Source organism: Giraffa tippelskirchi, chromosome 5 (assembly GCF_054371585.1).
Source record: "Giraffa tippelskirchi isolate mGirTip1 chromosome 5, T2T-mGirTip1v1.2.pri, whole genome shotgun sequence".
NCBI lineage: Eukaryota > Metazoa > Chordata > Mammalia > Artiodactyla > Giraffidae > Giraffa > Giraffa tippelskirchi.
The window spans coordinates 98,128,670-98,151,597 of NC_137279.1; the positions used below are offsets into that span (position 1 = coordinate 98,128,670).

The 22,928-nt window shown below is 49.5% G+C and overlaps 2 protein-coding genes across 37 annotated transcripts in view; one reads left to right on the forward strand and one right to left on the reverse strand.

Annotated features, from left to right (window-relative positions):
* The window catches only part of MINDY1 (MINDY lysine 48 deubiquitinase 1), a 31,350-nt gene extending 16,073 nt beyond the window's left edge, over positions 1–15,277 (forward strand). Inside the window, exons 1-11 of one of the 35 annotated variants that reach the window (XM_081487699.1) lie at positions 50–1,624; positions 1,816–1,895; positions 3,870–4,680; positions 5,244–5,301; positions 5,696–5,760; positions 6,540–6,698; positions 7,027–7,129; positions 8,427–8,569; positions 9,575–9,766; positions 10,097–10,252; positions 13,969–15,277. In XM_081487699.1, the coding sequence (XP_081343825.1) occupies positions 4,228–4,680; positions 5,244–5,301; positions 5,696–5,760; positions 6,540–6,698; positions 7,027–7,129; positions 8,427–8,569; positions 9,575–9,766; positions 10,097–10,252; positions 13,969–14,016 (1,377 nt within the window). In that variant the 5' untranslated portion in view covers positions 50–1,624; positions 1,816–1,895; positions 3,870–4,227 and the 3' untranslated portion in view covers positions 14,017–15,277. Of the gene's footprint in view, positions 1–49; positions 1,765–1,815; positions 1,896–3,869; positions 4,681–5,243; positions 5,302–5,695; positions 5,761–6,539; positions 6,705–7,026; positions 7,130–8,426; positions 8,570–9,574; positions 9,767–10,096; positions 10,253–10,470; positions 11,080–13,968 lie in introns of those variants that run through there. The other 34 variants (XM_081487714.1, XM_081487701.1, XM_081487681.1 and 31 more) reach the window with 34 other exon arrangements.
* Positions 11,915–21,727, reverse strand: ANXA9 (annexin A9). 2 transcript variants are annotated; one of them, XM_081487723.1, is made up of 14 exons: positions 21,546–21,727; positions 21,301–21,427; positions 20,743–20,833; positions 20,470–20,566; positions 19,604–19,698; positions 19,244–19,357; positions 18,618–18,708; positions 17,279–17,358; positions 17,058–17,117; positions 16,537–16,621; positions 16,301–16,396; positions 16,156–16,214; positions 12,662–12,784; positions 11,915–12,435 (listed from the first exon to the last, which is right to left on the reverse strand). In XM_081487723.1, exons 3-14 carry the CDS (start codon positions 20,815–20,817, stop codon positions 12,373–12,375), a joined length of 1,038 nt encoding a protein of 345 aa, XP_081343849.1. In that variant the 5' UTR covers positions 20,818–20,833; positions 21,301–21,427; positions 21,546–21,727; the 3' UTR covers positions 11,915–12,372. The 2 variants fall into 2 exon arrangements, with proteins under 2 accessions (XP_081343849.1, XP_081343850.1); XM_081487724.1 differs by having other exon boundaries at positions 20,743–20,828; positions 21,546–21,698.
* Between the last annotated feature and the right edge of the window lie 1,201 nt (positions 21,728–22,928).

Below are 22,928 nucleotides of genomic sequence, written 5' to 3' on the forward strand. Positions count from 1 at the left end.
GCCCCGCCCCCAGCGGCGGAGGCCAAGTTCTGAGCCCAGAGACTCACGGGAGGCGCGAAGTGGGGCGTGGTGCGGAGGCATCCTGGGAAATGTAGTCCCGCAGCTCCGCTATGGCCCCAAGAATTGCGGGAAGGAGAATTATCTAAGTTCACAAGCGTGTATGTGTCATATAATCTATCTTTGTGGCTTCTGAACTTTCCCTCTTGAGTCAGGCTAAGTATAGCATCTTTCCATAAATTATATCGACCACCTGGTTGACATCTAAAATTCCACTGGGCAAAAACAACTCTTCATCTTTCTTGAATTCTCTTCCTTACCAAACTGACCAATTATGTGGTCTTCCTTGTTATAAAAATTTTTTAATAATCTCTGACCCCTCTTCTTTACTTAACACCTACAGTCTCTTGCCAACTCCTGCTGCTGCTTTTACAACTCTGTAGCCTGTTGGCAAATGTCTCATGCTTCCCCGGTCTGTTGTAACCTGGGATCTATACTCCCTGCCTCCCTAGTTGTTCCAGCTGCCCTTTCAGCCTGCAGAGTTGCTTGAAGTTTCATCCTGCCGTAGCCCTGTGAGTAGAGCTTGGAAGGCCTTTCAGAATGTAGAGCTGGGTTCCAACCTCCTTTAACTGCCACCTTCCAGCCTCTGAGTAGTGCAGAGTACTGCAAGTAAATGTACTCTCATCATCAAAGGTTCCCTCAGTTATGAATCCGTCCTTTTTCTCTGCCGCCAGCCTCACACCAGTTTTTCCTCCTCACCAAGCTAGGAATTGAGAGGAAGTGATGGATGAGAAGCTGAGGCTTGTGAGCATAACAAGGACCAGAGCACAGGGGTATGGGATCCCCTGCTTGGTCAGCTAGTTTTCTGCTTGCTGCACTCTTCCCAGAGCCCGCTGCTTCTTCCGCACCTTCTGCATTACCAGGCTGCAGCCCAACCGGTTTCATTTCTAAACTCAAAAAAAGAAAAAATGATACAGTAAGGACTTCGAAAGGATCAGGATTTTTTCACTTTAAATGAATAAATATGAAACTATCAGGCTCTTTGGCCCTGTTTTTGTTGAGGCAAGTCAGAGGACTACCGCAACCAGGGAGATCCAACAAGCTTCTGCTGTCCAGCCCTGCTCTTCCCCGCTCAGCCAGGGCCCTTGCTCTTCCCTATTCTCACCAGAGAGGCACAAGTGCTCCATCCCTTCCAGCGGCAGGCGGAGAGAAGAGAAAGGGTCTGTTGTTTTTCTCTCCTTGTTTCTCTCCCTCACTGCTGATCACCAAGCTGCTGACCAGGTCAGAAAGCCCGAATGGAAATCCGCCAGTCCCGGGAAGGCTCCTCCTCCTTCGGGGAGCTTGTCCTTGACTGATTTTTCTTTGTCCCGATGGGGAAAAAAGAGAGAGAGAGAAAGAAGAAAAAAGAAAAACCACAAACTTCCTTTGAAAACCAGCGCTTGTAGACGGGGCCTGGAGCGCGCGCCCTAGACTCGGCGACTCAGAAATCCTAAAGACGCTCTGAGCGATCTGGGCGCACCTGGGCTGCACCCACTGCCTGCCTGCACCCTTCTCCAGGGCCCCCCGGTCGTGGGCGTGAGCCCGGAAGTAGCCACGAGCCAGCCGAGACCGCCGCTCGTAAACCTGGGTAAACCTATAGACTCTGGCGTTGACAGCTGGGAGGCGGCCGGGACTGTGGCGGCGCCCCTCTCTGAGCCCACCTCCCTCACCGCAGTCCCGGAGTTGAACCCTCCTTCTAAGTCCTGGAACAGCCCCCACTTCTTTAAGGTAAAAACTGTCTTAACCATTTCCTTCACCTTTTTTCCTTTTCCTCTCTAGCTTTGGGGAGGTGACACTGGCTATCCTCCCACCCTGGGTCTCTGTAAGTCTGCATTTCTAGAGGCGCTCAGGCAGAAGGAGTAAGTAAAAGAGATGCTACCTTTCCTCCTTTTAATTACACCTTCCCCCTCTCCCTTGCTAACAAGTAGAAGGGCACTGTGGTGGAGTTATTCTGAGGGGAAAATCTAAACCATTAGTTGCGTGAAGATTTGGGTCAGAGTAAGAGGGAGATTAGAGTGGAACCCTACACACCTGAAGGGAGAGTAAAGTTCCTGGGGAGCGGGGGTGGGAGGGGGGGAAGTGTCTTCTTGAAGCTACAGACCTGATTCTTGTGATTCTTCCAACTTCTGGCTATTTATTACCACTGGCTAGGGAGGGGCAGGGGCTGTTTTACCTCCCCTGTCCGCCACCAGAGGATGATTCCAGAAAGTGTAGGACTAGTTAAGAAGGAAAGAATGAATTCCTTATTTGTTTGAGTACCTGTGAGTCTCAGAATCCGTCCTGCTCTGAAGTACTCCATGCCCACTCCACCAGGTTGTGCACCCTGTAGCCTAGAACTCTTCTATTACACTTCCTTCCCCTCTTCTGAAGGATTAGCCCACTTAGCCTTCAACCCAGTTTCTCTGAGACCCAGCTTCCTCTGGTAGTCCAGTTCTGGGTTCTTTTGGCTCACTGGACTGCCCAGCCCCCACTTAATTATAGATCATTTCTGGCATTTGGATAGAAAAGAAGTAAGCCCTGTTTTTCTCCAAGCTTTTAAAAAATTGTCCCAGGCTCTGCTTTCTGCTTCCGAGGCTCATCCTAAATGTCATTTGGGAAGGAAGGAAAAAAGGAGAGAGATTTTTTTAAAAAAGTGTGAGGCCTGCGTGCAAATTTTGCTACTCTGATTCTAAATTAATCACATGGAAATGAGATGGAGCTAGCATAGATTATATTTGAATCAGAAGGGTGATCAATTTGGGTGACTAGTCTTATTTCCCTGACTTTTACATTCCTCAACTTCACCTCTGAGGCTTTACCTTAGCCCTAAATTCCTACCTGATTGCGAAAGAAAGCATAGTCTCAGGTTAGGAGGAAGCAAGGGAAAAGATTTCTAACAAGTTTATTTCTCTGCCTTTCTCACCCTGACCAAGGTGGAGAGGGGAGCAAGGAGGTTGAAGGGAGATATTTTCCAGGAGGCAGGGTTTGTGAGTTTTTATCATCTACTATCCATGGTGTTAATGAAATGTCTATGGTTAGAGCAGATTAAACAGGTCCAGAGTTGACATTTAAAATGACCTAGATAGGAACAGATTGAAAGAACATTTGCACAGATAGATGAATGTAGAAGGAGTTATTTTTTTTTAATGTAAATCAATAATCAGTATTTTCATATTCCATGTAGTGAGCAAGGGAATACTGGGTTTGAGCAGTTTTCAGAACATAGAGGAACTGAGGAGAAGTTGCCATCCCAACTCCAGCTGGCAAGAGAAGCTTACTGGAAGAATGGGGCTGGGGGTGGCGTGGGGTGGGGCAAGTTGTACCTCCAATCTGAAATTACTTATCAGAACCCATCTCCGTTTCAAGTCACCATGCCTGCATTTCCCCTCTCCAGCCTACAGGAAGCTCCTCCCAGAACCTTTTTGTTGTGGTTTGCAATTGTGTAAAGCTGGAATAGTAAAGGTGGAGTCCTTCAAGGAGAAAGACTTCTTTCTCACCAGTATTTCCCTTTTAGGGGCATGATACTGACTCTTTTTCTTCACCCCAAGCACTGTTTATCTCTTTGGCCTTGAGATGAAGCAGAGAAAACAGGGCCCTAAAAATATAAGCCATGTGTGCTCAGGATGTTCCCTGAACAGTCAAGGGCAGGGGTGGGAGGGGGGCAGAGGATTTCCCCTCATTCCAGCTATGGTGGGTTTTACTGACATGATGCTTATTTCAAGGTTAGTTAAAGATCACTGTATTAAGATCACTGTCAGTATTATGTTAACATTTCTTTCTCCATCTCTTTTCCTTCTTTCTCCTTTTACTCTCCCTTTCTGTGTTGTCTTCATTCCTTGTCGTTTCTGTTTCAGGAAAGCTGACGCCACCCAATGTCTTCAATCCCACCAGAATTATCCCTTCCAAACGTTCGAGTCCTGTACCCTCTTTGGTCCCATCTAGTCACAGCAAGTTAGAGGTGACAGAGCTTGGCCTGGAGCCCTTCTGTTTAACCTAAAACTACTGCCTGTAGCCTGGAGTGGCTGAACAGACGCTCACCAAGCCTTCCGCACTACATTCCTTTCCCGAGATTTTTCTGGGTCTGTTTACTTTTCAGCCCAATGATTTCCTTGTTATTGGATCCATCTCCCTTTTGCATATCAAGCTTAGAGTAAGGCCAGTCTCTGAGGACAGTAAAGCCCTTCGGTACCCCTCAGTCGACCCTTCCTGACCATGGAACACCAACAACCTGAGCATCCAGCCCCTGATGAGGCCAGGACTGCAGAAGCGGTCAGCCCTGAAAACCACAAGGTCTTGTCAGAACCCAAAGAGCACCCTCAGGACAAGGATGCCGAAGAGGCGGTCGGGGCAGCTGGAGAACAGGAGCCAGTAGACCCAGCTTCACTGCCAGCCCAAGACCAGGATAACTTCGAGTCCCCTCCACCAGATGCTAGCTCAAGCCAACCAGGGCCAGCCCAGGAAACTCGACCTGAGATAGAAACAGTGGGGGCCTGTTCCAGGCTCCAGGAGCTTCCCCAGTCCCCCAGGGCCCGACAGCCTGAGCTAGACTTCTACTGTGTCAAGTGGATCCCCTGGAAAGGAGAACAGACGCCTGTCATTACCCAGAGCACCAACGGCCCTTGCCCTCTCATCGCCATCATGAACATCCTTTTTCTTCAGTGGAAAGTAAGAGGGAGTTTGGATGGGGTCTTAGACAATGTTGATCATTCTGCTTTTCTCAAACCTGTCAAACTTTCCAGGTTATTCTTCCTTTTTCTCCAGGTTGAACAAATGAGATAAGATATTTGCAAAAACAAGACAATTATCTGTCCTACTCCTGCATCTTCTACTGTCTAGCCAGTGGGAATGCCTTGCAGTTTTTTACATTCATTCCCTTGTTCCAGTTGCAAGCCATTTTTCCCCACCACACCTGACTGCTGGATAACCCCTGCCCTCCTCCTGCCTTTCTCTGGGTTCCTCCTTCAGTGCTCCATGAAGGAAAGCATACACCTGGCTAACATTTTTTTTCAATTTAATGTATTAATTTTTGGCTGTGCTGCATCTTTGTTGCTGCACATAGGCTTTCTCTAGTTGTGGCCGAGTGGGGGCTTCTTGTTGTGGTGCGTGGGCTTAGTTGCCACATGGCATGTGGAATATTCTCAGATCAGGGATCGAACTTTGTCCTCTGCATTGGCAAGCAGATTCTTTACCAATGACTGGCCAACTCTTTGATCTCTCCTTGCCTCCAGGTAAGGCTGCCACCTCAAAAGGAAGTGATCACATCAGACGAGCTCATGGCCCATCTTGGTGAGTGACTGGGCCTTCAAGAGGAATTACCCGAAAGCTTCCAGTACTATCTACTGAGCCAGAAATCCAGAGTATTGAGGGACTCCTCATTTGGGGATCTTATGTGGCAGGGAGGGTAAAGGTCTATAGGGCTTCTCTGCAAGGCTGGGGAATGAAAAGCAAAAGTCAAGGTGTCAGGAGTCCTGAGTCATCACCCTCATTCTTCCCTAGCTTTCACATGTGACCTTGAGTGGCTCCTTCACCTTTTGTGGCCTCTTTCTTCCTCTGAGAAACGAAGGCCCTTTCCAACTCTGAATATCTGTGGTTCTGTGACATTACCTCCATTTTCTTGGAGAAGAGGAAGCAGCTTTTGGGACAGTGGTGGGGTAAGCTGCTAAGGAATCCTGTCTTGTAGGAGACTGCCTTCTGTCCATCAAACCTCAGGAGAAGTCAGAGGGACTTCAGCTTAATTTTCAGCAGGTGAGGTGAAAGGTCTGTGAACTGGGGGGTTGCAGGTTCATAAGGGGACACCCAGGCTATTAAGAGAGGCCTTTCTGATGCTTCTCAAGAGGGTTCTTTGAACCATCATTTCTTTCTGCAGAAGGGAGAGGGTGTATCTCTGTCTTAGAAAATATGTTCATTTACATAAGATAAAGAAGGATTAAGAAAAGGGAGGACTTTCCATTATAAGAGAAACCAGGGGGAAAAAGCAACAAGGTTAATTTTTTTTTTTCTGGAGGTAGGAGTGGAACAAGAAAAGGGAAGGCTAGAATATCCATCATTTTCTTTTTCCACTAGTTTTATTGATATATAATTGACATATAACACTATGTAAGGTTTATTTTTTCATTTCATTTTATTTTTTTAATTGAAGTGTAGTTGATTTACAATACTGTGTTAGTTTCAGGTATATAGTGTGGTGATTCAGTATTTTTGCAGATTAAATTCTGTAATAAGTTATTATAAGATACTGAGTATCTTATAATTAGATTGGCTGGGTATATGGGACTTCCCTGGTGATTCAGTGATTAAGACTCTGTGCTTCCAATGCAGAGGGCATGGGTTCGATCCCTGATTGGGGAACTAAGATCCCATGTGCCTCACAGCAATAAACAAGTAAGTAAATAAAATTTAAAAAAAGATACTGGGTATAATTCCATGTGCTATATAGTATATCCTTGTTGCTTATATATAACACTAAGTTTAAAATGCACAATGTGCTGATTTGACCTATCCATCATTTTCTTTTCCACCTCCAGAATGTGGACGATGCAATGACAGTGCTGCCTAAACTGGCCACAGGTCTGGATGTCAATGTGCGGTTCACAGGTGTCTCTGATTTTGAGTACACACCTGAGTGCAGTGTCTTTGACCTACTCGGCATACCTCTGTACCATGGTTGGCTTGTTGATCCACAGGTGAGGGTGGGAGGGCCCAAATGAGACTCAGCCAGCAAGAGAAGCAACATTTTGTGGGGTCAGGGTTAGGGATGTAGGGAATAGATTGGCTGGGGAGGGGATTGGGGTTTCGAGGTTGGATTCAGTGTGGAATTCCTTTAGTTTTTAACTTTTGGGGGTAACATTCAAACACAAGCAAGCAATATGAAAATGGGTCAGTTTTTTAGACATCAAAAGTTTTCAGAAAGCTTTTGTCATAGGGTTGCAATCCTTGTGGGCTTGGTTCACTTCCTTCCTAAAAAAAGCTCTCCATTTTTGGGGGTACCACCCCACCCCGCTACCCATGCAGAGTCCTGAGGCTGTGAGTGCAGTCGGGAAGCTGAGTTACAACCAGCTGGTAGAAAAGATCATCACCTGCAAGCACTCCAGTGACACCAACCTCGTGACAGAAGGTGACATTGCTCCCTTCTCCTCGGCAATCTTATGTGGAGGGAACCATGGCTGTTGAGGTTTAGTGTTTATTGTCTGTCTTTCCACCACCATGTCCCATGAGAATGTAGGCACCATGAGCAGGAGTTTGGGGAGTTGTCTATTTCGTTCACTGATGTATCCCCTGGTACCTAGTGCAGTGCCTGGTTGCTCCGTTAGCATCTGTTTGTTTATTTATTTGTCTGAGTCTTAGTTGTGACATGCGGAATATTTTTTTTAGTGGCAGCATAGGCCTCCCAGGTGGTTCAGTGGGTAAAGAATCTGCCTGCAGTGCAGGACATGCAAGAGACCCAAGTTTGATCCCTGGGTTGGGAAGATACCCGGGAGGAAGGGCATGGCAATCCACTCCAGTATTTTTGCCTGGAGAATCCCCATGGACAGAAGAGCCTGGTGGGCTACAGTCCATAGGGTTGCAAAGATAGGACACGAGTGAAGTGACTTAGCATGCCTGTACACCTGTGTCTTTCTCTCTCATTTTTTATTTACTTATTTATTTTTATTAAAGGAAATTATTTTATTTTTTATTGGTTTATTTATCTATTTTTTAACTTTACAATATTGTATTTGTTTTGCCATACATTGACATGAATCCACCATGGGTGTACATGTTTTCCCCTTCCAGAACCCCCTCCCACCTCCCTCCCCATCCCATCCCTCCAGGTCATCCCGGTGCACCAGCCCCGAGCACCCTGTATCATGCATCGAACCTAGACTGGTGATTCGTTTCACATATGATAATTTACATGCTTCAGTGCCATTCTCCCATATCATCCCGCCCTCGCCCTCTCCCATAGAGTCCATAATACTGTTCTGTTTATCTGTGTCTCTTTTGATGTCTCGCATACAGGGTTATCACTCTCATTTTTTAAAAATAATTATTTATTTATCTGCGGAGGGTCTTAGTTGTGGCATGTGGGATCTAGTTCTCTGACCTGGGCCCCCTGCATTGGGAGCATAGAGACTTAGCCACTGGACCACCAGGGAAGTCCCTACCTGCGTCTCTTAGTTGTGGTGTTTGGAATCTAGTTCCCTGACCAAGAATCGAATCGGGGCTTCCTGAATTGGGAGCTCGGAGTCTTAGCCACTGGACCACCAGGGAAGTTCAACATCTGTTGGATGGATGAATATAGCCAGGCTTCAAGGAAGGGATTTGACAAGGTGGGACTGATCCCTAGGGCTTTGATAGGGGCCCTCTGGATGATCCTACTGTGGACTTTGGATTTGAGTCCCCTGTCCCTCTTTTCTTGTCCTTGCTGCCAGGCCTGATTGCAGAGCAGTTCCTGGAGACCACTGCCGCACAGCTGACCTACCATGGTCTATGTGAACTAACAACAGCTGCCAAGGAGGGCGAACTTAGCGTCTTTTTCCGGAACAACCACTTCAGCACTATGACTAAGCATAAGGTGATGAGGGTTTGGAGGTGGGAGAGTGGAGTGCTATCTATTTCCTCATGCCTATTTCTTCTGGGTCAGTGTTTCAGTCAGGATAAGGTAGATTAAGCTGTGGTAACAAATGACCCCTAAAATTCCTGTGGTTTACCATGACAAAGGTTTATTTCTCATTCATGTTGCATGTCCACTGTGGGTTGGCTACAGTTCTGTCCCACATCATCTTCACTCTGGGGCCCTTGCTGACAAAACAGCCTTTATCTGGGACATAGGAGAGAGAGGGACACAGCATGCACAGTGGTGGTTCTGCTACCATCTCACTGGCCAGAGCGAGACATAAGGAGTAAGCTTGCCGTTAGTGGGCCAAGAAAGTGTACGTCCTCTCCCAGGAGGGGGCAGTGGAATTTTTGAACAATACTTTAGTTTTCCAAGGCTTCCCTCTTGGCGCAGACTGTAAAGAATCTGCCTGTAGTGCAAGAGACCCGGGTTTGATCCCTGGGTTGGGAAGATCCTCTGGAGAAGGGAATGGCAACCCATTCCTGTATTCCTGCTTAGAGAATTCCATGGAAAGAGTAGCCTGGTGGGCTACAGTCTATGGGGTCACAAAGAGCCGAACATGAGCGAGCGACTAACACACACATAGTTTTCTCAAGCTAGAAACTGTCTAAGCATTCTAGGAATTGAGTAGAAGCGGGAAAGATCTTTGGTTCTTAAAGGATTTATCCTCATAGGCATCCCGTGAGCCCAGAGAACCTCGGGAAGTAGGATAGGAAGACTCCAGCCCCGAGGAGTCCATGCTTGGCCGCAGTGACTGCCACACTCACATGCCACTGACCATGCACTCAGACAGCCCTTCTGCCCACAGCCTTGTGTACTTAACGAAAGATCCACGCACTCACACTGACCTGTTCCAGCTAGCGTGCCGGTCAGGCACGTGGGCTCTGTGAATCTCAGATCACTTCTGGCCATAAACTGAGGCCGTCACCCATCCCAGCAGCACACGTGTTCTCTTCTTCACAGGGGCACTTGTACCTACTGGTCACTGACCAGGGCTTTCTACAGGAGGAGCAAGTGGTGTGGGAGAGCCTCCACAATGTGGATGGAGACAGCTGTTTCTGTGACTCTGACTTTCACCTCAGTCACTCCCCGGGCAAGGGACCCGGAACGGAAGGTGGGAGTGGCTCCCCAGAAAAGCAGCGGCAGGTGGACCAGGTGTGTGGGGCCTTGGGGGTGGGGTGCAGAGAGCCTGTCCGCCTCAGAGAACTTTGTGCCTGAGGCAAGCAGCCTGTATCTTATCATTTAGAGACTGTAACTTATGGCACCTGGGCCCCTCTCTGGTCTCTGTGGACTGTCTCTACGCTTGGTGTGTGTTCTCTGGCATCACAGATAAAATATGCGGCTGTGTGTTTTGCTCTGGAGGAGAAGGAGCTGGGGGTTTGGAAGGATAAGGAAAGGCTGAGCTGGTTTGGAAGCCTAAGCCCAGCCTGGCCAGCCCCCTGCCCCAGCCTCCCTCACCACCCTTGTTCTTGCCCCTGTCTCTAGGACTACCTGATCGCCTTGTCCCTGCAGCAGCAGCAGCCCCCACCCCAGGGCACCTCGGGTCTGAGCGACTTGGAACTGGCCCAGCAGCTTCAGCAAGAGGAGTACCAACAGCACCAGGCGGCCCAGCCTGCCCCTGCACGGGCCCCGTCACCACAGGTGGGCCTGCTCCTCCTTGCCCTTAGTGCTACCCCTCCAGCGTCCCCACAACCCCAGCATGCCTCTCCGGCTTCCCCTGATCTAGACTTTTGTTATTTCCACCAGCATCTCTTCAAGATTTTCCTCGGGGCCCTTCTCCTGTCTGTCCCTCTCCCCTGGGTCCCCTCCTGTCTTTCTCTCCCCACAGCCCTCCCAATCCTGACCCTGCTTCCATCTAGAGTCCCTGTCCTATGTTCTGCCATGGTCGATGGGTGACCAGCTGTTAAATCTGACACAGGGGAGAGGAGCCACATCTGGACGCCCAGCTGCTGAGCGTCGGCAAAGGCCGAAGCAAGAGTCCGACTGTGTCCTCCTGTAGCCCTGCTCAGGCCCGGCTGCCTTGCCTCCGCCTTCATAGGCGGGGGCTATTTGCTTGCTTCCCCAGCTCAACTTGAGATGTGCAGGGTAACTTATTTATGAGATGTTGGGGTTCAGAGCGGGCAGTGAATGCTAAGGTCAGACTTGGTGACCTCTTTGCCCTCATCTGCTGCCTCCTCTTCCTCCTAACCATCCGGGGCAACATTGGGGTTGATGGGGTGAGGATTTCTGATTTCTAACTCTTTTCCCCCAGAATAGTCACATTAATGTACAGACTTAGGCTCCAGGGTGAAGTCCTTGTCTAGAATCCATCTCCCCTACTTCCCGCCCCTGACTGGCTGGGTCATCCTACAGGCCCATCCGAATCCATCCATCCATCCATCCGTTTGTTTCAGGGTTTGATTTGGGTTTCTATCTCTATTGTTTGTAATGCCTTCCTAGGGGTTTGGAAATAAAACTTCTATCCTGAAGTCTGTTGTTTGCCTTACCCTGCAGCTATTCGGTTAAGTGTTTGACCCAATTGAGGAAAGCAAAGCGTGGCGGGGTTCGGGGGGGGGGGTGGGGGCTCGGGGGTTGGGGGCGGTGCAGGGATGGTAAAGAGGCTAGAGGGGGTGGCCTGTCATTTCTAATAGAGCCAGCAGGGGGAGGCAAAAGTCTGGTTTTTCCTTTCTTGTTTTTTTTTTTTTTCATGTGGTTGTTGCTGTTTACCCACTCCAGTGTTCTTGACTGGAGAATTCCATGGACAGAGAGCCTGGCGAGCTACAGTCCATAGGGTCACAAAGAGTCAGACACGACTGAAGCGACTTAGCATGCACACATGTTTAGTTGCTAAGTCATGTTCACCTCTTGCCACACTATGGACTGTAGCCTGCGAGGCTCCTCTGTCCATGGGGATTCTCCAGGCAAGAAGACTGGAATGAGCTGCCATTTCCTTCTCCAGGGGACCTTCCTGACCCAGGGGTCAAACCCATGTCTTCTGCATTAGCAGGCGGATTCTTTACCCACTGAGTCACCAGGGAAGCCCCTTCTTTTGGAGGTAGTACTCTAATTTGGGAGGTGGGTTTCTAAGTCCCAGCTTTGGACAGGTGAATTTGAGGATTGTATGCCCTGCTAACCCACCCAAATATTCCCATTCAGGGAAAGGGTGACTTGATTCTCTGCTTGCTTCTCAGGTCATACAGACGGTCCTTTGCTACTTCTAGCCATTTCTCGCCTCATGGTTCCTGGTTCTCACTTATTTTGCCTGAAATTTCCTGGGGAAGAGAGAATAATGGGGGTGAGGGGGAATGCACAGAGGAGGCAGGTTGTTGACAACTGCTGTTTAGAGCCTCAAACAGGACTCCTGTTGAATATCCAAGTGCACATAAAAGGCACCTCCAACTTCAAGGCCTCCTCCCAGCCTGTGTCCTGCTCCACCCAAACTTCAATCAGGGAACACAAATGACAGTGAAGTTTGCCAAAAGAAATCAAGCATCAGTGAGATGTTCTGGCCAGAATTCAGGAAGAATGAACAGGACAGAAACTATCCAAGCGATCTCGTTTTGCACACCCAGGACAGAGCTAGGGAATCCAGGTGCAGACATCACTTTGAGATGAGAGAAGTGAAGGAATTTAAAAGAAACTTTGAGTTTTGGCCTCAACAAGAAGCTGGAACATGTGGTGCTCAGTGAGGGGTTATCTTATTTGGAGGCCCAGCTGGTCTCCTGCAGGCTCAGCCAAACAAGAGAATCTCAGATCCTTGAACGTCATGTGGAGATGAGGTCTCAAAGGTCTTCAGCCCTGCACAGGGCCAGTAGGGCTGACCGGCAGTCCCCTTTCACTGCATCCTGCAGACAGGAAAGTCAGATGTTAGGAAGACCTGCCACCATCATGGCTCAGGCACTCTGTTCTCTCCTTCGTGCTGGTCCAGAGCTTGTTTGGTTTCTAGAGGTCTGCACTAAATTAACCAGAGACCCAGGAGTTCTCCAGGCCATGAATATGCTCCACTGTGTGCAGGGTGGAGGTAAAGGACAAAGCGCTGGGGCTCCAGGTTAAGAACCAACTACGCCTCACCTGGAGGGAAGAGTAGAGGGACTTCCCAAATTTCTTTCTGAACTCGGCTCGGATACTTAGGAGATCAGTCTCACTTCGAGAAATAAGGATGCGCATCAGTACTTGGTAATCGGGTTCAGTCTCCTGGTAGAGGAAGAAACAGAATGGGGATGTGGTGGTAGGGAAATTCTCACAGGGCAGGGATTGGGCCACACAGGGAATTATTCTAGGGAGTGCTAGTGAGGAGAGAGTCAAGGAAAAGAGAAATATACATTATCTAGGGTCAAACGTTATCTGTGTCCATCCTCAGGAAAGATCAGTTGCTGTGGGGAATATTTACAGGAATATCACTCATTCCTTCCACGTCTTTCCTGGCCCTGCCATTAGCTTAGAGCCTCACTCCAAGAGAAGGGACTCAAGAAAGGACAGAGGTGTGCTACCTGTGAAGACTTACAGCATGATAGTCAAGAGACTGTTAACAGGGAATGTCCAAGGAGGACACTCACCCTATCCCAAACTGTCATCAGTTTCTCCTGGTTAGACCCCTGAGGTTCAGCATCATTCTTTCTCTTGTACCTGCCACAGGCCTCTTGCCTTTTGGTTAAAGATAGTAATGGAGGGTTCAGTTTAGAAATAATAGAGGTATATGTGTGCATGTGTGCTAAGTCACTTCAGTAGTGTCCAACTCTGTGCAACCCTATAGACGGTAGCCTGCCAGGCTCTTCTGTCCATGGTATTCTCCAGGCAAGAATATTGGAGTGGGGCACCATTTCCTTCCCCAGGACAGGGGTCGAACCCATTGTCCCTTATGTCTCCTGCATTGGCAGGTGGGTTCTTTACCACTAGCGCCACCTGTGAAGTGAAAGTCGCTCAGTCGTGTCTGATTCTTTGCGACCCCATGGACTTTACAGTCCATGGAATTCTTCAGACCAGAATACTGGATCGGGTAGCCTCTCCCTTCTCCAGGAGATCTTTCTAACCCAGGGATCGAACCCAGGTCTCCCACATTGCAGGCAAATTCTATACCAGCTGAGCCACAAGGGAAGCCCAAGAATACTGGAGTGGGTAGCCTGTCCCTTCTGCAGGACATCTTCCTGACCCAGGAGTCGAACTGGGGTCTCCAGCATTGCAGGCAGATTCTGTACCAACTGAGCTATCAGGGAAGCCCCAATAGAGGTATAGTACATCATCAGATCAGGAGCTATAACTGATTATAATGATGTTATCATGAGAGATTTCTAAATAAAGTATTTTGGTTGCAAAAATCCTGTTTGTGTCATGAGCTGGGCACTGGTGCTGTCACCATTTTCTAATATCCTCTTTTTCAGAGTTTCCTCGGGCACCTGACTTCTGAGACCCTTCCCAGAATTGCCTGAAACCCACTCTTATGGCAACCCTACAGATCATAAACACCTAGAAGAAACAAATGAAAAATGATGAAGAGAATACAGGATGCTATATTTTATTTGGACTCATTACCTAATTGTCAGTGGGCCTGATGGCTACTTTTTTTTTTTTTTACTTTTAGTTTAATCTGATTATTTTTTTGGCTGCACAGCTTGTGGAATTTTAGTTTCCCGACCAGGGATCAGCAGTCAGAGCACAGAATCCCAACCACTGGGCTGCTGTGGAATTCCCTGGTGGCTACTCTTTTGAATGGCATGTACCATTGGTTTTGTATTGTGATAAAGATTGCTGAATGCTTCCAAGTATCCATTCTTCCCTTCTTGCAACTCTTGTATCCACAGTTATAGAACTGGGGTAAGAGTTGCTCATTAAGTGAATATTCCCAGTGTGTAAAGTGCTCTCTACACTAAACCTATATCAAACATCATTCTTCCCTTGTTACCTGAGAGTATATTTGGCATCTCATACTGCCCTAGGATCTTTATAAAGAACATTCATTTGGTTAAAATTGGTCTGAATTTGGACTGCAAAGAGATTCAACCAGTCCATCCTAAAGGAGATCAGTCCTGGGCGTTCATTGGAAGGACTGATGTTGAAGCTGAAACTCCAATACTTTGGCCACCTGATGCGAAGAGCTGACTCATTTGAAAAGACCCTGATGCTGGGAAAAATTGAGGGCAGGAGGAGAAGGGGACGACAGAGGATGAGATGGTTGGATGGCATCACCGACTCAAAGGACATGAGTTTGGGTAAACTCCAGGAGTTGGTGATGAACAGGGAGGCCTGGCGTGTGTGCTGCAGTCCATGGGGTCGCAAAGAGTCAGACACAACTAAGCGACTGAACTGAACTGAACTGTCCTAAACCAGCCATCACTTAAAGGTCATTTTTCTGAATAAATATTTATCACAATTATGTTTTTACATATCTCTCATAAAAGTATAGTATAGAAGTGTCTGTCCAGGAAGATCCCACGTGCCATGGAGCAACTAAACTCCACAACTAGTAGTTGTGCACCACAACTACTGGCCCGAGCTGGAGAGCCCAAGAGCTGCAACTACTGAAGCCCGAGTGCCCTAGAGCCCATGCTCTGCAACAAGAGGAGCCACCACAATGAGAAGCCCGTGCACCACAGCAAAGAGGAGACCCCACTCACAGCGACTTGAGAAAGCCCTCACAGCAATGAAAACCAAGCATAGCCATAAATAAATAAATTAAAACATTTTAAGAAAGTTTCTATGTAACATTTTGAATAGCTATCAATAGGCATCATGGTTTCTCAATCAGTATACAAAAAACTATTCCATCTTCAAAGTTTGGGTGGGATTTTTATTTATAGGTCTTGGGGGACAGTTGTACTAGGACACCTAGTTGAATGAGCAGAATGACTGGATTCTGTTTATGAAATTACTCAAACCAAGATTGTCAATTTAAGTTTGGATTATATAGAACAAAGTCTGACCAGTATGGAGAAAGGTGACCTTGGGCACCAAGAGTATGCTATATAGCTTATAGTATAGACCAACACCTATGGAATAGACTAGGAGTTGAAATGTGGCAGTTAAATGTCCCATAGGTTCGTTATATGTATTGTAGGGAGACTGCTGTGTGACCTTGGGCAAGTTACTTAACCTCTCTGTGCTTCAGTTTTTTCATCTATAAACAAGGATGGAGTGTTAATGTGAGGACTTACAGAAATCTGCTCAGCAGAGGCCCTGGCTCACAAGGAGCCCCTCAGAAATAGGCAGCTCTTTCATTCTTCTTTCTAGTATTATCACCATCCTCATTCTGGCAACAACTGAAACCAGACAAGGCAGTGTCTTTACAGAGCAAATTCATATGTGTATTTGGCCACCTAGACATTCATTGGGCCAAAAATTTTAGCTTTAAGGGCCCTGATGGGTCAATGGACTTATCTCTAACCACAGCTCCCTCCTCTACTCTTGACAAGACAATTTGTAAACTTAGGAAAAGAGAGCTACTCCATGTTTACAAAGTAATATGAGATGGTTACATTAGCAACAGTGTGAAACTTCTCCTCTCTCTTGCCCAGGAGGTGTCTCCCGCCCGTTTTTGTTCCAAAGCAAGGGGAAAGGAGCGTCAGTCTTACCTGGAGGGCTTGATGAAGTTTATCAGCAAAGTACAGGGGTGTGTTCCGAATCACCGAGGCTGGAAGCAAAGAGGCAAAGATGGAGAGAGACCACTGCCATTCCACAGGAGACCTCTGCCCCACGGGTTCCAAGCAGATCCCTTACCTAGGTTGAGCAGAGCCACGCAGGCGGCTCCGTGGAAACGGGCCCGGACAGTCTTCTCCAACTCATGTCCCGTGTACCACTGGTACTGGTTCAACACTGTGGTGCACACGGGAGGGAGTTAGAAAAATAAGTGGGGGAGGGGGTGGTTATCCCAGAGAAGGATGAGCCCTCCCCACCTTCCTCAGCCAGAACTCATCATTAGAGCAAGCTGGGGAGACCAGAAGGCTCCTGTGTACCTCGGACAAGGTGTTCAGGATTGCGCTGGGTGAAGACAAGGACCCATGTCTTCTCTGTGCTGGGTCCTTCAGCCTGCTTTAATGCCTAGGAGCAGGGAGTAAATCAGGATCACAAGTTGGGGGGTTGGGGAGCCATGGTTATGGTGTTCCCAGAATCCATAAACATGGAAAAGCTTATTTTAACCTATAAATTAGTTGCATTTATTTATCTGTGTAGCACGGCATGCGGGACCTTAGTTCCACAACCAGGGATCGAACCTGTGTTCCCTGCCGTGGAAGGAATTAAATAATCCCCAAATGCCCATGAGAGGAGAATGTGTGAGTTCAGGAGTCAGAGGCCGGATGAGTGGAAAAAGCTTCATGTGTGACACTGCCTGACACCCCATGTTCCCCTTATGTCACTGAGGATTCCTTTCCAAGGCAAGGACAGTTTTGCAGGACAAGTGGGTACACAGGTCACTGGCTCTAAGATACAGTGTCTTAAGTGCACGACAGTGCAAACTCCCCTGCGGCTTGCTCACCTGGACGTCCTTTGCAGCCAGGTTATAGTCAATGATTCCAGTGCAGACCTCGCGGCCGCCCTAGGAGGAGAAATTCTCAGGAGGACTCTTTGGAGGGCAGTTTTTATCACCAGATAAAACCAAACCCTGGTCTCCCCCCAAAGCCTTCTCCTGTTCATTACACCACAGCTGGGTGCTCCCCAGTAGGGTAACTCCCTTCTGCCCAGACCAGTCCCCCTTACCTTGGCCAGGGCCAGGAGCAAGTCCCGCAAGATGCCCCTGGTCTCAGACTTGATGTCCTCTGCAGCGTCCACTTGGAAATCTGGGATGGGAGCAGGAGCTCTCTGAATCCTCCTGATTTTTCCCAATGAGGATACCTCCAGGACCTGTCAGAGGCCTGTGCCCTGTCAATCCCACCAGCCCCTGCTTGATGGCTGCTAGTTCCCAGGATGTAAGGCAGAAGCACCACCGTGGCCACCCTGAAAGCACCTCTAAGCTGCGAGTAACCTGTGCACTGTGGGGTGGCCTCATCTCCTGGTGCCAGACTGTTGGGGGCGGGAGGCAAGCAGTTTCTCAAGTGGTAGCCAGACAGTGAAAAGAGGATGGGGGCGCCCATATTGTGAAACAAGATGGCTAGGGCTGGGCCCCCTCCTTGGAGGTGAGACAAGGTGATGAGGGAGGTAGAATGTGAAGAAAGGAAAGAGCAGGAAAGGGAGAAAAGGAAGGGGAAAGGAGAAGCAGGAAGGAAAAGGGGTAGGAGAGGGGTTAAGAAAATAGGCCAAGGGACTTCCCTGAAGGTCAAACAGTTAAGACTCCACACTTTCATTGCAGGGCACGCTGGTTCCATCCATGGTTGAGGAACCAAGATCCCACATGCCCGGGATCTTTTGGCATGGCCCAGTCTCCCCAGGGAGACAGCCAGTTGTCATCATTAAAGAGAGAGAAGCAATCATTAACTGTCGTAGTCTGGGGCTCCAGGGTGGATCCCGAGGTAATGTGAAAAAAGTGAAAAAAAAATGTGAAAAGTGAAAAAAAAAAAAGATAAGCCAAGGTGGGACATCAAAGGAAAACTGGGGAAAGCAAGAAAAAGAGGGGATGTGTTAAGATGAGTGTGAGAAAAAACTAGTTACCAATTAGTTGGTGAGGCATGTGGCAGTCACTGCAGGGACAGCAGCCAGGGGCTGAGAATTGACACCTATGAGAGGAGGTCCCCACCTTTGCCCCTGGCTGCATCCAGCTTCCATTCAGCCTGGGATGTGGTGTGATGGCAGAATCAGCAAGGGGCTGGGAAGGTGACTTGGGTGCCCTTGGGACTGTCACAGGGCTCAACCTTGTCATTACCTCGTGATCCACCCTGGAGCCCCAGACTACGACAGTTAATGATTGCTTCTCTCTCTTTAATGATGACAACTGGCTGCCTCCCTGGGGAGACTGAGCCTGGCAGGGGGGGATGGGGGAGGAGGAGAGACCCCAAGGGAACAACAGAAGCAGACAGGCTCCCAGAGGGCTCCCTGCAAGGAGTGCAGGGGAGGCGAGGACTGTCCTGTCCAGCTCTTAGAGCCCCATCCTCCACACTCTTACTGTGTTTGTAGACTGCCAGGCACTCCTGCAGCTGGGGTGGGGTTCGGGTGGCAAGAATTTCCAAGGCCACATCTTCAGCAGAACCTGAGCCCTGCAAGAAATTGGGAAGCCACTCTGAGATTGGGCCATGTCGTTAGAATGGCAGGGAGCAGATGCTGACCACTTGTCCTTCTGAGGGTCAACAGGGACTACTTTTCCAGAGGGCTTCTGCCAAGTCCACTCCTCTGGAGTGGGCAAAGGCAAGGCAGTCAACCTTTTCTTTCCCTCAATAGGGTCATCACTCCTGGCAAAGCTCCTTTCCTGGTATCTTCAGTGTGCTTAGTTGCTCAGTCCTGTCCGACTCTTTGCGACCCCATGGACTGCAGCCCACCAGGCTCCTCTGTCCATGGGGATTCTCCAGGCACGAATACTAGAGTGGATTGTCATGCCCTCCTCCAGGGGATATGCCCAACCCAGGGACTGAACCTAGGTCTCCCACATTGCAAGCAGTTTTTACTGTCTGAACCACAAGGGAAGCCCAAGAATACTGGAATGGGTAACCTATTCCTTCTCCAGGGGATCTTCCTGACCCAGGAATCAAACCAGAGTCTCCTGTAGATTTTTTACCAGCTGAGCTACCAGGGTACCTTCAAGGCTGTCCTCAATTCCCGGGCATCGAGATGGGCTGCAGGCTGTAGCAGAGCAACCACGATCCTCTCCAGGTTGCCAGAGAGTGCTGCCTGCAAGGACTTCAGTAGGTCCTACAAGAAATAGTCCCCATGGCAGAGGAACGGCATGAGGGGAGTCCCAGGTGTGTGAGGAGGTTTGGGAATATTTGGCTGGTTCTCATCTCAGACCTAACCACCAAGCTTCCCTTCCCCCCACACACTGGGTTTAGCAGGGGGTAAGGGCTGGGCTCAGCTGGTCTCAGCTGCTCTTGTTGTGCCCAAATCTCCTGAGGGCTTCTCGCTCCAGCCCACTGCTCCTGGGAATCAGTGTGGTCTCACCTGCTGGGTGCGTTCGTGGAAGGCTCGAGAGATGAGCTGCCTTTGCTCTCGGCTCCGGTTGGTCAGCACGTCCACAATGGCAATGCGGTCCACACCTGAACCAAGGTAAGGGCTGGCCTGTCAGGGTCTTTACAGAGTTGCTGCTGCTGCTGCTAAGTCGCTTCGGTCGTGTCCGACTCTGTGCGACCCCATAGACGGAAGCCCACCAGGCTCCGCTGTCCCTGGGATTCTCCAGGCAAGAATACTGGAGTGGATTGCCATTTCCTTCTCCAGTGCATGAAAGGGAAAAGTGAAAGTGAAGTTGCTCAGTCGTGTCCAACTCTTAGTGACACCATGGACTGTAGCCTACCAGGCTCCTCTGTCCATGGGATTTTCCAGGCAAGAGTACTGGAGTGGGGTGCCATTGCCTTCTCCATAGATCCCTTTATTCCTTGTCTTGAAGCCTCCAGAGGAGGAGATGACAAGGTCTAGGAAAAGCTACATCATCCCTACTACCATTTGATCCTGAAGAAGTTGCCAATGGCATGTAAATATGACCCAAAGTTAAGCAAAGGTGGCCTGGTACAGTGCAGAAAAAGGCCTTTTGGGATCACAGGCTTGCTTTAGAATCCCAGCTCTGCAATATTATGAGCTGTGTGATCTTGGGCAAGGCTTTTGACCTCCCTGAGCCCCAGTTTCCTCATCTGTGAAACGGAAATAGTATGACTTGCCTCACAGGGGTGTTGTGAAAATGGAGATAAATACCTACTGGAATGAAGGCATTCCACAAACATCTACTGAGTATTGTCAGTTCCTCCTTCTAGCTCCTTGGTCTACAGACTGGTTTCTAAAAGATAGATGCCCAAGCACAGAGGGAAAGGGCTCACCCTGGCCTGCTATGGCCTTCAGCAGCCTCTGTACATCCTTGTCCACACTGAAGCTCAAGAAGGTTCTGAGGGTACCCAGGGTGCCCCAAGCTGCAGTCTGTAAGACATGGGGGTACCAGAGTCTGCCCATGCTCCTCCCCAGCAACCCAGCCAGGCCCTTGCCATAACCCCAGGCTAGATCTTCCTTTCCAACTCCTCACCCCACCCCACAACCTCTGCGTTGATATAAAAATAATTTTTAAAAATAATTTCTACAATCCCAGCAGCCCTTACCTTGTTGGCAAGGCCCAGGTGACTGAGGATCTCCTGAGTCAAGGAGAGTCCCATCTTCCCGTGGGTCACAGACATGGTGCTACTGGCTGCCCTTGGGGGAGGGACATAGGAGCCAATTGAGGGGAACATCCCCCTAGCCCCTCAGGGCCTCTTTATGACCCCCAGGCCTGGGAGCCTGGGAGCCCTTTGCCCACTCCTTTCCCTTGTTGCAGAAAAAAAGAACAACCTGCTTGGCAGGTTGGGGAGCCCAAGTGGAAGTTAAGAAGCGTGCCCCCACCTTCCCCACCACTCACCGTCATTCAGAAACCAAGGGTGGATCAGGGACGGTGTTAGAATTAGTGCCAAAACAGACCCTCCCAGACTCCAGGGCTGGTCCCCAGGCTCCCCAGCCCGTGGTCTGAGATTGATGATCCCCTACTGAGGTCCCCCTCCCCCTCCCTTCCATGGCCTGGCTGGCTGTTCCTGGGGCAGTGTGGGGGAGGTGAGGATTAAGTGCAGGGTGGGAAATAACAGCACCTCCCCTCACCATCAGCCCCAGACTACCAGTGAGACTGTCACCTGCCCGTCAGCTTCCACTGCTGTACTGTGTGTCTTTCACCCTTGGAGTCTCCCGCTGGAATCTTTAGGTCAGCAGCTGCAGTCTCTGAGCTGAAGTGAGTGTGTGTTCTTATGGGTACATGGGTACCTGGAGAAGGAAGCAGGCACTCATGTTAGAAAAGTCCTTTCTCCCTCCCCTAAGGTATCAATGAGTTCCTACCAATCTCCCCCCTCCCCCAGCATAAGAGCCCAAGTCCGGTGCTTACCCAGAGGTGCTGGGGGCCAAGTGGGTGTCGTCAGAGCCTGGCGTGGTGCCTTGTGTTGGCACCAGCTCCGGTGTGGCCTGGTACAGGACAGTGGTGTGTGCCGCCCAAGCTGAACAGCCAGTCAGATGACCTCTGCAGCAGACCAGCCCACCCGTCCTCGGGCTCTGGCCCCTCCCAACTGTGGGAGAGGACCAGGCTGTACCCTGTCCCACATGCAAACACCTCCCTACAGCATCCCTCCTCCCAGGAACTGGCCTCAGCCCAAACAAGAGAACTCCGCTGGCCTCTCTGCAGCTCGGCCCTGACACAGGAGGCTTTGTGCACTGCTTTCCCTGCGGGGCCAGGTTGGGACCACAGAAGCCCAGTCTCTAAGTCCAGTTTCTGACCTGGCTCTGCCTCTAACTCCAGCTCCCTGGGGGGGCAGGTCAGACAGGCTCCAGGCTGATTTGGAGGCTGATAGAGAAAAACCTGTTGGGGCACATACCAGTGGGGCACCCCAGTCTGCACCCCAGAGGGGTCCCAACCCAGAAACTCCCTTGATGATTGCCTTATTGGAGCAGTAGTGAGTGGGAGTGATGGGAAGAGTAGGGTGGGGAGACTGTGTAAACCTCTGGGGAAGGAAGAACACAGGTATTTCTGGGTGGGGGAAGATCAGCAGAGTCAAGAGAGAAAACTGTGAAGGGTGATCCCTGTGGACAGAAGCATCGGGCTCCCAAAAGGCAACAGGGAGATGAAGGAGGCTCCCTGGGTCCCTGCGTCTTAGATTCCTTCTGTTGCCTTTTAGCAGCCAGGACTATTTTAGCGGTAGGTGATGCAACTCCAGCAGCTTTCCTGGAGGCTGTCAGTGCACAGAGCAGCAGGTGAACAGTCTTAGGGAGCCAAAGGGGCCCCTGAGCAGGCAATTACTCTAATCTCACAGACAACTCCCTAGGGCCTGGGAGCAGTCTCCTTCCTGCAACGCTAGACAGGTCAGGCAGGGGCTGGGCACAGAAGCTATCTGCACTCCTCTGCCATCCTCCTACCCTGGAAGGTCCTCACTGGTTTTCCTACATCCCCAAGGAAGGACCGACTGCTCATCCTCAGAGAAGACCAGACCTAAGGAGGTGCTGTAAAGGGAGATTTCCTTGGTGGCAATCACTGCACCTCACTTTTCTCTCCTGTTAAAGGGGAAAGCATGCACCTATTTTTGCTGAAGAATGTGGGTTCAGTCCCAGTTCTGCCACTTGTTATGTTCTATAACCTCAGATAGTCATTTCAGGTCTTCACGTCTCTGTTTCTCTACCTAGGAAAAAAAAAAGGGGGAATAATGGGAGAGGATGAAGTGTTGTGGGTGGGGTTTGGGAGACTAGGAGGGTTGGGTGATTGGAGGGGGAATCCTGGAGC